Source organism: Puma concolor, chromosome B4 (assembly GCF_028749965.1).
Source record: "Puma concolor isolate L17-30 chromosome B4, mPumCon1.1.hap2, whole genome shotgun sequence".
Classification (NCBI taxonomy): Eukaryota; Metazoa; Chordata; class Mammalia; order Carnivora; family Felidae; genus Puma; species Puma concolor.
Window position 1 is genome coordinate 101,348,090 of NC_141673.1, and position 12,637 is coordinate 101,360,726.

Sequence of the window (12,637 nt, forward strand, 5' to 3'; positions counted from 1 at the left end):
TACCCCCTTGTGTCCGGTTCCACAGCCTTCTCTCCAGGCACTACTGCGTAGTCCCCCATCACCACCTCCCCAATCCGCCCCCACAGCCCGCAAAGAACCAGTCACAGCCATCTTCCTGGGGAGTCGTGAGGATGTTTTTGTTTGGTTTTGGTTGGGATGTTTTTTAAAGAGCGTCATATAGATATTTATATATATAAATTATTAATGTCGGGGAAGGGCAAGGGGCATACATCGCAGAAGGGACGCGCGCACGGGAACTGGGGAGGGGCGGGGGCAGCACACGATGCTACGCAAAACAGCCACATCTAACAGATGAAATAATCACACCAACGGGGTGGGGGAGGGGCAGTGGCCACCGGGGGTTGGGCATGGGGGAGGAAGAAAGCAGGGGGACAAGAAAGAGGGACCTGGTCCAAGATACTGTGCGCTTTCTGCCCCCACCCCCCACCCCCACCCCTGGCCACCCCACCTCTGCATACCACAGGAGCCTTGGCCTTCCATCTGTCCCTTCCTCCCTCCCTCTGCCCAGCTGCTGAAACCCTGCAAATGAGCAGCACCCCTCCTCAGCCGTGGGTGGCAGGCTGGGAGGGAGGCCTCCGAGGTCCAAATGCAGGGGCCATGGGTGCTCTCTTGATTGCAGGTTCTACAGTGGCTTGTCGCTTTCCTTCTTCAGGTGACTGGGTGGAGAGGGGATGCAGAGCAGAGGCATGAGACACCGAGGTCAACCCCGACCTGGCCCCTCTCACAGAGGAGGACTGTGGAGGAGGGGCTCCTTCCCCCAGAGGCCAAAGGCCAGCAGTGCGCTGCCCACACCCCATCCCGGGCTGGCTAAGGTCACACCCCCTCACCCCTGGCCCAGGGGTGTCCCAGGGTACCTGTAGTAGTCCTCCTGGGCAGGTAGCGGCACACTGTGCAGCGGGTGATGGGCGTGCAGCCACTGCTGCTGCTCCAGCGCCAGGCGCTGCAGCTCGGCCGACTGCGCGTGCATGGCCTGCAGCTGGTGAGCTGCAGACATCGGGGCAGAGAGGGAGGCTGGCAGGTCCCGGTATGGAGCAGCTGTGGGCAGGAAGGGCGGGGGGGGGGGGGGGGGGGGGGCATGACTGCTGGAGTCCTGAGTACTTACTCTGGGCCAGGACAGAGCTGGCCACCTTACAGACAGAGGAAACTGAGGCTAAAACAGGCAAAAGCCAGTCCTGGAGAAGATCCAAACTTCCGCCTGGCACTAAAACCTGTGCCTCTCTTGGGCATGGCCTCAGCCCTCCCTCTCCTGTTCTCAGCTCCTCTGGTTACCTCCTCATCCCTCCCCAAGCCCAAACAGGCGAATCCTACCACCCAGATTCCTCCTTTCTGCCCTTCTCTCGTTCGACCTTCCCCACCCCCAACCTCCATCCTTACCAAAGAGCTGGTGACGAAGAACTTCGTTCTCGTGCAGAGGGTGAGGAAGAAGGGGGTTGGGGAGGGTCCCAGCTGGGTAGGGGATCCGGGTAAGGTGAGACCCTGAGGCCAGGGGGTCAATGAGAGGGTGCACCGAGGCAGAGGCTAGAGGGTAGAGAAGAGGAAGGTGTCACCAGAAGGCAGGTTTGGGGAAAACCATGCATTTGGGTGAAGGGATCCAAGCCTGGGAAGAGATGGACAATCAACACAGGGAGACCTAGTGAGGAACAAAGAGACACAATGGAAAAACTAAGGGCCTGGTGGGTGGTCAGGACAAGACCTTACTGGAGTAGGGACATGTGGATGGCAGAGAATAGGAGACGGCAGTTGTCAGAGGGGTCTGAGGAAAAGGAGAGATGTGGACTGCTTAGAGGAGATAGGAAGGGATAGAAGTTTGGGAAGTAAGACAGGAAGAGAGAGGCGGCTAAGAGAGAGAGAAAGCACAAGGGAGCCAGGAAGGACTATGACTGTGAGGCTAAACCTGGCAAAGTACTGGACAAAAGGAAATACAGCGAAAGGATAGTAAATAAAGCTCATTAGCACCTATGATAACCCCAGTCAAAGCTATAGAGCTGTTTCTGGAAGGTAGGAGGCCTGGAGATGGGGAAAAACATGAAAGACCTCCACCTGGGAGGAGAGAAGATGGCAAGAAATGGTAACAGAGTTGAATTCAAAGGAGCAAGGACCCAGGTATGGGGCGGGGGGCTGTTCTGAGGGTAGAAAGGTGGCGTTCCCTCAAAGGTTTCCTCTATCGTGGGTGGGATGCTAGACTGTGAAGAGGGGCGGGGTGTGGGTTATTACAGTCTCTGGGGCATGAAGAGATGGGGGATGACAGGGAGGCCAAGATCAGGGGAGCAATCCCGGGAGAGAGGCTCATGCCAGACTAGAGGAGAAAAGTCTTGGCCTGAGGAACAGAAGACCCAATTACTTGCTAGGGGACAAGAACGCAATGAAGACAAAGAAGTAGGAGTCTCACCTGCATGGATGGCGTCCTGCTGGTGGAGGTGCAGGTGGGAGTGGATGTGGGAGTGCTGGTGGTGATGGGGGGTCACATTGAGCATCTGCAGCCGGGCCAGCGGGTCATTGCCCAGGGCTGCCACCCTTTCTGCATGCTGCCTCTCGGCTGCCAGACGCTCGGCGTAGGACATGTCAGGCCGCAGGGCTGGACCAGCTGCCAGCGCTAGACGTTCTCTCTCCAGGGGCCCCAGGCTCGGATGAAAGGGGAAAGGGTGCAGGCCGGGTGGGCCAGGCTGCAGAGCCAGGCCCCCATGTCGGGGGAAGGGATCCAGGCCCGGCCCAGGGACCCCATGTAGGGGTTCCAGCTCACTGGGCTTCACCTCAAAGCCAGGCTTGAGGCGGTCACGGAGGTCTCGTTCACGGGCTTCCCGCTCCCTCTCCCGGGCTGCTGGGTCACTGCTGTACAAGGCCGGGACATTGTAACCCAGGAGCCCCGGGTCCACTGCCCCTAAGGGCACGTAGAATGGATGGTTGCGATTGCCGGGAGACATGACGTGGGGCCGGGCGTATTCACTGAGCGTGCGCAGGGCTGGAGTGTCAGGACCCAGGTAGGGGGGCACTGTAGCCACAGCACTGCCCGGCTCAAATGGAGGGCGATGGGGCACTGGGCCGAGAGATGGGCACTCCACTGGAGCCCGGCCCTCCTGAGCCAACTTCTGTGGGATACAGGGAGAAGCAAAGTCAAAAGAGCAGGTCTGGTAAAATGTGGCTGATCCGGAGCTGCTCAATTGTCTCGGCAGCTGAAGGCCAAAATGCGTCACCTTACTGGAACTCAGCCTAGTAGGAATTTCCCTAAACCTTCTCCTGAATATTGGCTCTCCTTACCATCCACAGGTACTCTGATCTGAATTTGCCTCCCCCACCCAAGGGAGGATGCAAGGAAGGATTCCTCCCGCTGGAATCCCTGGGTCTCTATTTCCTGGGCTGCCGTGCTTCCTCCTGTCCGACAGGGGGCGTAATGACTTCCCCGGCCCCCCCCCCCGCCCCCCCCCCCCCGCGCGGCGCAGAGGAAGGCCAGAAGGCGGACGGCGCATGTGGTGACGCACCACGCTGCGTTCCAGCTCGCGCTCCTTCTCGCGTTCCCGCTCCTTCTCGCGTTCCCGCTCGCGCTCGCGCTCCTTTTCTTCGCGCGCGCGCTGCTCGGCCTCGCGCCGCACCTTCTCAACCAGGTCGGCCCGCTTCTTGGCCAGCTTGGAGCCCTCCAGCGGCACGAAGTACAGGTCGCTGCGCGCGCACGAGTTAAAGCCGCGGTCCAGGTGTTTGTTGAACCTGGAGGGCGCGAGGGCAGCGCGCGCTTAGCCCCTGCGAGCTGCCCGAGCGACCCCGCGGTGACCCTGCCCCCAAACCAGCCCGCGCAGGCGGTGAGGGAGGCGAGGCCCCCGAGTACTGTAAAAGGCACCACACGAACGTCAAGGCTCCTCTCTTGTCGCCTCTGCCGGTCTCTCCATTGCCCCTTCGTCGTTCCCCGTTCCAGGCCCAACCGCACCCCACCCTGGCGGCTCACCTGGCTGACTGGCTGGCATGGCTGGGCACGTCTACCACCTTGGGAGGGGGCGAGGGGCTGCGGGCCGGGGGCGCCGGACTCTCGGGGGTCTCATACTCTTCAGCCGGCTCTTGCTTGATCTGCGTGGCGTTCAGGGGCGGCCCCGAGGTAGGGGCCGCAGGTGGTGGTGGCAGGGAGGACAGGCCTGAGGGCCCGGCAGGTGGCAGAGGCCCTGGCCCCACTGTGGGCGAGCCTGGCTTGAAGGTCCCTGGGCCCGCGGGCGGCGAGGCGCCTCGGTAGCCGGGTGGGGTCCCTGTTCGGAAGGAGGGAGGCGACCCCGGCTTGTATCCCGGTGGGGTGGCTGTCTTGTAGGCCCCTGGGGACGGGGCTCTCTTTCCATACGGCGGGGGCCCAGGTGGGGAAGCTGTTTTGTAGCCCGCTGGCGAGGAAGCCACTGTGGCAATGACCGTGGAAAGCGTAGCCGAAGAGGTGGTGACCGGAGGCACCGGTGGGAAGGGATAGGGCGCTCCTTGGGGGCCCTGGGAAGGGGAGGGGTGTGAACATGGGTAGGATCCTTGAGAGGAAGAAGAGGAGTTGGAAGAGGAGGAAGAGGGTGGGGGGCCATTGGGGCCCGCTTGGCTGTAGGATACCTGGCTGTGAGGCGGGGGCAGGTGTGCTGGCCCTGGTGGGTAGGGCCTCAGAGACCCCAGGGAGGGCGACATGGCATAAGGGTGGGAATGGTGGGAGCTACTGCTCTCCAGGGAGTGGGGATATGCTCCAGGTGGAGGGGGCCCAGAGCTCCCATGATGTTGCTGTTGCTGCTGTTGCTGCTGCTGCTGCTGCTGCTGTTGCTGCTGTTGCTGCTGCTGGTGGTGATGGTGATGTGTTGGGGCTGGTGGGTGGCCTGTGGACTGGCCTCCAGTGGAAGGAGGGAAGGGGCCTGGGTGGGCATTGCTGTTGGCTAAGAGACGGCCATAGGGAGGAGGTGGGGGGGGACCCTGGCTCCATACAGCCTGGGATGGAAGGGAAGGCTGAGTGTATTTGGGTGGCTGATTGGAGACAGACAGGCTTGTTGGGGGAGGGAAGGAGTGGGGATAACTGGGCAATGCCTGGGAAGCTGGGTACTGGGAGGCAGAGGAAGAGGAAGAACTGGAAGAGGAGGCTGCTGCAGAGCTGCTACCTGCAGACGAGTATGGATACCTCATTGGTGGGGCTGGGGCAGAAGAGGAGGAAGCAGGGGGCAGAGGATGGGGTGAGGGAGCAAGAGTGGGGCCCTTCTCTGGGCCAGGAGGAAGTCCACCCATACCCTGCCCCATGGCATGGGGAGAGGGCAGATGCCCAGGTAGTGGCTGGGCCCCCAGGCCAGGAGGAGAGGCTGATGCATTGTTAAGGGGTCTCAGAGCAGGTGGGGGAGGCAGGTTTGGTGTCACATGGGGGAAGGTGGCTGGTGGTGGAGCAGAGGGTAGGTTTCCACCACCCACTGGAGTGTTAGGTGGCTTTGTTGGGGGAGCACCACCAGCCCCAGAGCTTGATATTGAAATGGGGGTGGTGGGTGGAGGGTGCTGTTTGCCTCCACTAGGAGCCCCCACTGAAGAGGCAGCCCCTCCTCCCTTGGGACCCATTGGGGGTCCAGACAAAACTCCTCCGCCAGTGCCCCCGGGGTAGAGCTGTGGGTGAGGGGGAGGGGCCCCAGGAGGAGCCTGGAACATTCGAGATGGAGGGGGCTCCATGGGAGCATGATATCCAGCGGGTGTCACAGAAGGATGGGGTTCGAAGCCAGGCTCTGGCTGTCGGGGGGTGCTGTCTGGCGGTGGAGGAGAGGGAGGAAAGAGTGGAGGGGGGTGGTAGGGGCGGGCTGGGCCCTGGGACAGGCCAGAAGATGAGTCGGAGTCATTCTCCACGCTTCCAGGGCTGTAGATGCTGGGGGACGTGCTTCGGTTATCCTGGTCAATATCCCTAGGGTCACTGCTGCCATCATCATTGAGGCTTCGCCCATCTAAACTATCCAGATCTGAGGGAGACTGTGGCCGAGGGAGCTCCTGCTGTAGAAAAAGGAGGACCATTTTTTTTCCCTTTTCTTTTCCCTCGCTTCCCCGAGATTTGGGGCCTCCCTTGCACAAAACCACATCCCCCTTCCAGCACACCACTGTACGACGTGATGAACTCTGGCTCCAGCCCCCCTCCCTGCCACGTGGGGATTCCTCCATTCTCCCCACATTCTCAGCTGCACCCTAGCAGCCACTCTTGTTCCCCTCCTTGTAAAACTCCATTCTTTCCTCAAGTGTCTGTCTCAAGCACCATCTTGCTCTCCACAGCTACACCCAAATCCTTGTCTTCCACCAGCTCATATCCGCCCTCCTCTCATCTCCTTCACCCCCTTAACTACACATGCCAGAAACCCGTGCTTTTTAAGAAGACCACTCCTTATGCATTTTCCTTATGATTTATTCCTTCCACTAAGACCTCTCACCTTTAACCTCCTCTCCAGCCCCCTCACGAAAATCAGGACCTGGAAAAGGAGAGGCTAGAATCCCTCACACTCTTCCAGGCCCTTTGGCCCTGCCTGGTCATCTAGTGGTCTGGCTAAAGCCCTAAAAACCCACCTGACACACTATAGACAGGACTCTCATGTCCCAGGCGAGATTAAAGTAGCAATCGTGAAGGGAAGTTTTTGGGAAAGCGTGGTCAGAAAATGGGTGAGGATGGCTGCAAGGGTCACCCACCTCGGTTTTGGTCTTTTTTGGTGCATTAGTCTCCTCACTTTCACTTTCTGAGATCTCCTCACTCCGGCCCTGCTTGCTGACCTTTGGGGTGGAGGCTTCCTCTACGCGGGCCTTCTGTTAGAGAGAAAGAAAATTCCTTTCTCCTACCTCCCGAGCCTCCACAGTTACTCTCTGCCAGACAGGAAGTTCCCCCACAACACACACACATACACCGTCAGCCCCAGTGCCTGGGCATCCTGTGGGAGGACCTGAGGACAGAATACCTTGGCTGTCTGCCTAGACTTTTCGGCTTTGCCATCACTGCTGGACGTGCTGACCCCTCCAGGGGAGGCCCGGCCCCTCGATCTCAGCTCTTCCCGGGGCCCAGGGGCCTCTTTCTTCCGTCCACTCCTCATTGACATCTGAGGGAAAAGGAAGGAAGCAGACAATGTAGGTTTTTGGTTCGTTTTTTTTTTGTTTGTTTTGTTTTGTTTTTACCTAGCACCTAATTTCATGGCGTGCCTTATTTCTATTCTTTCTCTCCAGGCCCTCACCGCTCCCCACCCCACCCCAGTTTCTCTGCCCCTCATCTGCCCCTTTGTGGCTCTTATTTTAGCTATTACTCACTGAGTCTTTATTCTGTCGTGTCTTCATTCTTCAGGCTGTGGAGACCCCATTCTCCTCTGCCTGGGCAGCTGAATACAGAAACTTCTCTGCTTCACCCCAAGTTCCCCACAGCTGTGGCCTGGGAAGCGGGAAGCAGGATCTCCCAAGTTTCCAGTGTAGGCCCCTGGAACTTGCAGGATTTGTTTTCAGTGAAGCCTGTTAGAAAAAACCATCAGAGTCTCCAAATTGGGGAACAGAGTCTGAAGGCGATACTGTTGTGCTTATCAAGGGGCTTGAGTAAGTGGCCCAACCCTAAGCCTTTGGGCTAAGAGGTACAACCCCCGTAAGACACTGCTGGCTCACCCCACGGGCTACCTCAGCTATCTACACATGAAAGAGACTCTGCTCACATCATCTCTTTCAACTCTGGAGAAGGCAGAAAACTCAGATGTACCCTACCCATGCACTCACATTATTCTACCCTTCCTGATACCTGGAAAGTATCTGTGGGTACACGAGTTCCACAGAGCCTTGCCAGGGAGCATAAAGAAATGTAGCTGAGGTATGAATTTATTGAGTGCTGTCTTTATGTCATGCCCTTACATGCAGTTTCATTTAATATTTACAACCTAACCCTGCAAAGTAGGTATTCTTATTTCCATTATACAGAGGAGGAAACTGAGGCTCAAAGATTGAGACTGTGACTTGCCCAACTTCATGTGATGAATACACAGAAACCAGTGACAGCACCGGAATCAGGCCTACATCTCCCTGACTTCAAAGCCCATGCTATTTCTTTTAGACTTTGCTATACTCTCGTCAGAAGTTGGTGGGGTGAGTTCTCAGAAAGCCTAGATCAGTCCCAGAGATATGAAAAGAATCTTTTCACATCAGAGTAGGTGGGAGAAGAATGCCCCATTCTATAACACAAATGCACACAGTCCTACCAATCCCAAGCCCAAACCTAGGTACCCCCAAAGTGCAGAACTTATTTCTGAGAGTCTCATGGAGACCTTCCCCCACCCACTTCTAGTGCCTGGGTTCCCCAAGGCTAGAAAGTCGGGACTTTCATTTTACCAAAGCAGTGAAAATCAGTGAGCACTTAATACAAATTTACAGACTGGTAAACCTGTATTCCCACTTGGTTTAGACAGGGACACATACCTCCTCACGGCCTATCTATCTCTGTACCTATATCTATAGTCAGCTATTTTCCTTTGTACTTGTTGGTATTTCTTGCTAAGGGTCAGGTCTCCATATTACTGGACCATAAGATCTTTTGGGAGCAAAAATGGTATCTTCTCACTGTTTTCTTCCTTTCTTTTTTTTTTTTTTAATTTTTTTTTTTCAACGTTTATTTATTTTTGGGACAGAGAGAGACAGAGCATGAACGGGGGAGGGGCAGAGAGAGAGGGAGACACAGAATTGGAAACAGGCTCCAGGCTCTGAGCCATCAGCCCAGAGCCTGACGCGGGGCTCGAACTCACGGACCGCGAGATCGTGACCTGGCTGAAGTCGGACGCTTAGCCGACTGCGCCACCCAGGCGCCCCTGTTTTCTTCCTTTCTGTATCTCCCACTGATGTCACGTATATATGCGTGCTCTGTTCCGTTCTTGTTCCTGGCCTATTGACTAACTTCAGTAGGTCTTTTCGAATAAAATGTTGCCCGACTTTGGTGGGAATGGGGTAAACTTACCCAGCTATTCTGAGTTACAAGGCCTGGCTAGGTAAATGGTATTATCACAGTATACTGCATATTTTTCCCCAGGAATACAGAGTAATTACTTCTCCTTCACCTCCACTGAACCCTAACTATTCACTTCCACTGAACCCTAACTACTGAGACCGGCAAGGGGAGGTAGGGGGCAGAGGGGGGTTGAACCTAACCTTTCCAGGAAACTTAATAATAATTTACTTAGAATCATAAAAGAGCTGGGACAGAGCTTCAGGTCTTCTGAACTTAGAACTAATGCTCTGTCCAGTAAACCAGCCACTTTTCTTCAACTTCAACTACTACCGCAGTTTTGAGTTGTTGTGGAGATCAGTTTTAAATATTGTCAACCTCCAAAAATCCAAAGAACAAAACCCGCTGTAACAAAAGAGGAAAACAATCTTAACAAAAGCACAGCCAGGATTACTATGTGTGGCTGGTGTGTCTTTGCCAGCCCCTCTAGAGGAGGGTGCCCATCTCTCCTTTCCATCCCAGAACCCATTCACCAAGTCCATTACAGCTAGGGGATCCAAAAGGTCAGAGAAATGCACGAATGTAACTGAAAAACACAGCAATCAGTGTGCCCCTCCCCCTACTGCAACTGTTTTAAACAGCTGAAATCTGATAAAATTAGCAGTGAGTAGCTTTGAAGGAGAAAAGCAGTCATAAAAGCATAGGTAATCTCGGGGGAAAGGAGTGGCAAGGGGAGAGGAATTAGGGTTGGGCCATGTATATGCTTCTGAACTCGGAGCATGCTTCAGCATCAACAAGATGAACTATACTCCATCTAGCCCTAGTAGCCAGTCACTGTAACTAATATTTATAAAGCACCTACTGTGTTTCTGCAACACACTACACACATTCCCTTTCATGGCCTTACTGCAAAAGAAGAAGGATAAAGACCAGATTGGGGAAATGCAAAAGTGAGAAATAGGGAAAGAGTCTCTAAGAATAGGAGAATAAGGGAGAAATACGAGAAGGATGTCAGAGAGAATACACAATCAAGGCATAAGGCTTTCTGGGAAAGGCTTGCAGGGTGAATTTCAGGATCACTGGCCCAGCCCCCCATCATCATTCCAGACCTGCCAGACTAACAAACCAGTCCAAAGTGACTCCTAGATAACAATGCGGCCCAGACCAGCAGATAAGTCTGCATGCATTAGTCTAAGCCTTCTTAGAACCAGGGGAGGTCAGAGGGGCCTCAGAGATCATCTTATCTATAACCCCTTCATCTTACAATGAAGCCAAGGCTCAGAGAAGTGACTGGCCCAAGGCCACAGTTAGAGATACAACCAGTACCCGACCCAGGTATGTTGGCTCCTGTTCAGAGTATTTCCACGGCACCAGGCTGTTGCACTGCCCTCTGGCCTGGGCCACCCTCAAATGAGATGAGCTTGGAGAGCCCAGCCACTCCCACAAGGTCAGAGAAGCAGAAGGTCAAAGGTTAGTGGATGGAAGGGGTCACTGTCGTGATAGTCTGGGAAAGAGAAAAAGGGAGACTTGGGAAGGGAAACTCAAGTTTAAGAAAACAGAAGAATATCAGTGCAAAGAAGCAAACAACTATATACTATATACAAGAAGTCCCTAATAATAAGGGAGGCAGAAGCCAGAAAGAACTACCAAAACCTGGTGTAACTTGAACAGAAGCTTCTCCAGCTTCCCACCATGCCTAAGGGGAGGAACTTGGAGCGACGTCTATGACCGGCAAATAACATGTCTACCTGTTCCAACAAACTGCTTGCCGGAAGGCGGAGGACCCCCTTGGGAACCTCCTATTCACCAGCAGCACCAGAAACACCTTCCAGAACCCAGCCAAGAGTACCAAGAACATAGCCAAAGGCTGAGGTCCAATCAAGATTCTGAACCCCCACCTATAGGACATCCCACTGGATCGTTGCTATGGCAACAAAATGGTAGAACCTGCCCCTCAAGAGTCTATCCCAGGAGTCCATCTGCCAGCCACTCCCCCTCCAGTTGCCAAAGCAACTCCTACCCTCCAGGAGCACCCTCAGGGAAGGGAGCTTAAGAAGAGTACCTACCCCAGTAGAAATAAGCCCATGCACAAAGAGAAATCTTTGAGCTCAAAACAAAAATGAAGATACCTCCCCCTTCAGAAACCCCAGCTAGAGGGGCCGTGGGTGCTCTGGGGACTTGAGGGTGGAGGTCACAACTTGCCTGGAGTGCGTATAAGACCATCCAATTCTCTCCTTTTCCACCCTCTCACAAACCCTTTCTCCCTAACTCTCCCTTCAGTGTTCCCATCTTCCTCCTCATAGTTTTAGGGGGACCAGAGCACTGGGCCCCAGTGTGTCCCTCTCCAAGAAGGAACCATGCTGGGGTCTGGAAAAACAAGGTCAGAGGTGACCTAAAGTACGGGAAAGAAAATAGAGTCACAAAGGCATCCACTTCCCACTTGAACCCTGTAACACCTCAGGTTCTGCTTCTCAAACGCGGACCTCTCCTTGGTCCCTTCAGAGCCTCCGTTTCCCCAGGTTCCATTCTCCTCCTTCATCAGCTAAGACCCTTCTCTTTCCACCTACCACACCCCTTCCCCATTTCCTACTTCCCTTCTACACCTACACCCCCAACCCTGAGTTCTGAAACCCGGGTTTTGGGCCTTTTCCTGGAGCCCTAATGCCCCACCTCGCTGCCATATCTCCAGTCCCTTTTTGCCTTCGCCCGAAGCCCCCTCGCCGGCATCCCCCTTTTTCCTCTAGCCACCCTCCACCTCGGTGCTCCTCTTTTGGTCCCGGGGTCCTGGCTACCCTCGCTGCCCCATCAGCCCTCCTCCTGAGACCCTCCCACCTCCCTCCATCCACCCGATCCTCCGGGTGCCCTGGCCCCCATCCCTCCTTGGGGGCCGGCCCCACCCCCTGAGTCCCCCGGCCTCAGGCCGGGCAGAGCCCGCAGTGGGGGTACCGGATCGGGAAAATAACAAATGGAGGCGGCGGCGGCGGCGGCGGCGGCGGCGGGAGGGGGAAACTGGGAGGGGTGGGGGTGGGGAGCCGCGGGCCAGAACCCGGGCGGGCCCGAGGCCCGGGTGGCAGCAGATCTTACCTGGTCGTAGCTCGGGACGGCTGGCTGGCTCCGAACGGGATCCGGGGCTCCGGCGCCTCCGGGGGGCGGCGGCGACCGCTCCCCCGCCCCCCTCTCCTCTTCCCGGCTTCAGTCGCCGCCGCGACGGCGGCGGCGCCGGCCCCGACCCCCCCGGAGGGCGGCCCCCATCCCCCCTTTTCACCCACCTGGCCCCGATCGCCCGCCTGCCCCCGGAGCAGACCCCGATCCCCGCTCTCGCTCAGCCCCTCCCCAGGCCCGCCACCTCCCCCCGGCCGCCCGGAATGCCCGGGCCGCGCCGCCCGCCCCCGCCGCGCCGCTCGCCCCCGCGGCCCGGCCGGCGCTCCGAGCTGCTCTGACCCGCCGCCTCCCGCCCGCCGCCCGCGCCCGCCCCGCGCAGCCCGCACTCGCGCGATCCCCGGCCCCCTAGGCGGCCTCCGCCCGCGGCCCCCGCCCCTTCCCAGGCGTTCGTCCCCCTCGCCCCCTCCTAGCCCCTCCTCGAGGCCAGCGGTCCCCCCTAAATGGGTCCCGGCCCGAGGCCCCGGCCCGACGCGGGGCTGCGGGCGGGCTGGGCGGCGCGTCCGGCGACTCGCACAGGAAAGCGGACGGCGAAGGGAGGGAGCTTGGGAG

At 57.0% G+C, this 12,637-nt stretch overlaps 1 protein-coding gene across 3 annotated transcripts; it reads right to left on the bottom strand.

Annotated features, from left to right (window-relative positions):
* Positions 1-112: 112 nt before the first annotated feature.
* ATN1 (atrophin 1) lies at positions 113-12,164 on the bottom strand. 3 transcript variants are annotated; one of them, XM_086714180.1, is made up of 10 exons: positions 12,011-12,164; positions 7,264-7,458; positions 6,921-7,058; positions 6,658-6,771; positions 3,956-5,973; positions 3,498-3,720; positions 2,411-3,107; positions 1,396-1,539; positions 876-1,056; positions 113-677 (listed from the first exon to the last, which is right to left on the bottom strand). In XM_086714180.1, the coding sequence occupies exons 2-10, from the start codon at positions 7,288-7,290 to the stop codon at positions 644-646; spliced, it is 3,576 nt and encodes a 1,191-aa protein (XP_086570306.1). In that variant the 5' UTR covers positions 7,291-7,458; positions 12,011-12,164; the 3' UTR covers positions 113-643. The 3 variants fall into 3 exon arrangements, with proteins under 3 accessions (XP_086570306.1, XP_086570305.1, XP_086570307.1); XM_086714179.1 differs by having other exon boundaries at positions 3,956-5,976; XM_086714181.1 differs by lacking the exon at positions 6,658-6,771 and having other exon boundaries at positions 3,956-5,976.
* Between the last annotated feature and the right edge of the window lie 473 nt (positions 12,165-12,637).

What these genes read in the sequence shown, in the direction of transcription:
- ATN1 (XM_086714179.1), bottom strand. Translation starts at nt 7,290, where the DNA reads ATGAAGACACGACAGAATAAAGACTCA. An exon ending in CACGACAGAATAAAGACTCA is followed by an intron (nt 7,059 to 7,263) that starts GTGAGTAATAGC and finishes CTTTTCCCTCAG; the next exon opens with ATGTCAATGAGGAGTGGACG. An exon ending in GCAGGACGCCATCCATGCAG is followed by an intron (nt 1,540 to 2,410) that starts GTGAGACTCCTA and finishes TCTACCCTCTAG; the next exon opens with CCTCTGCCTCGGTGCACCCT.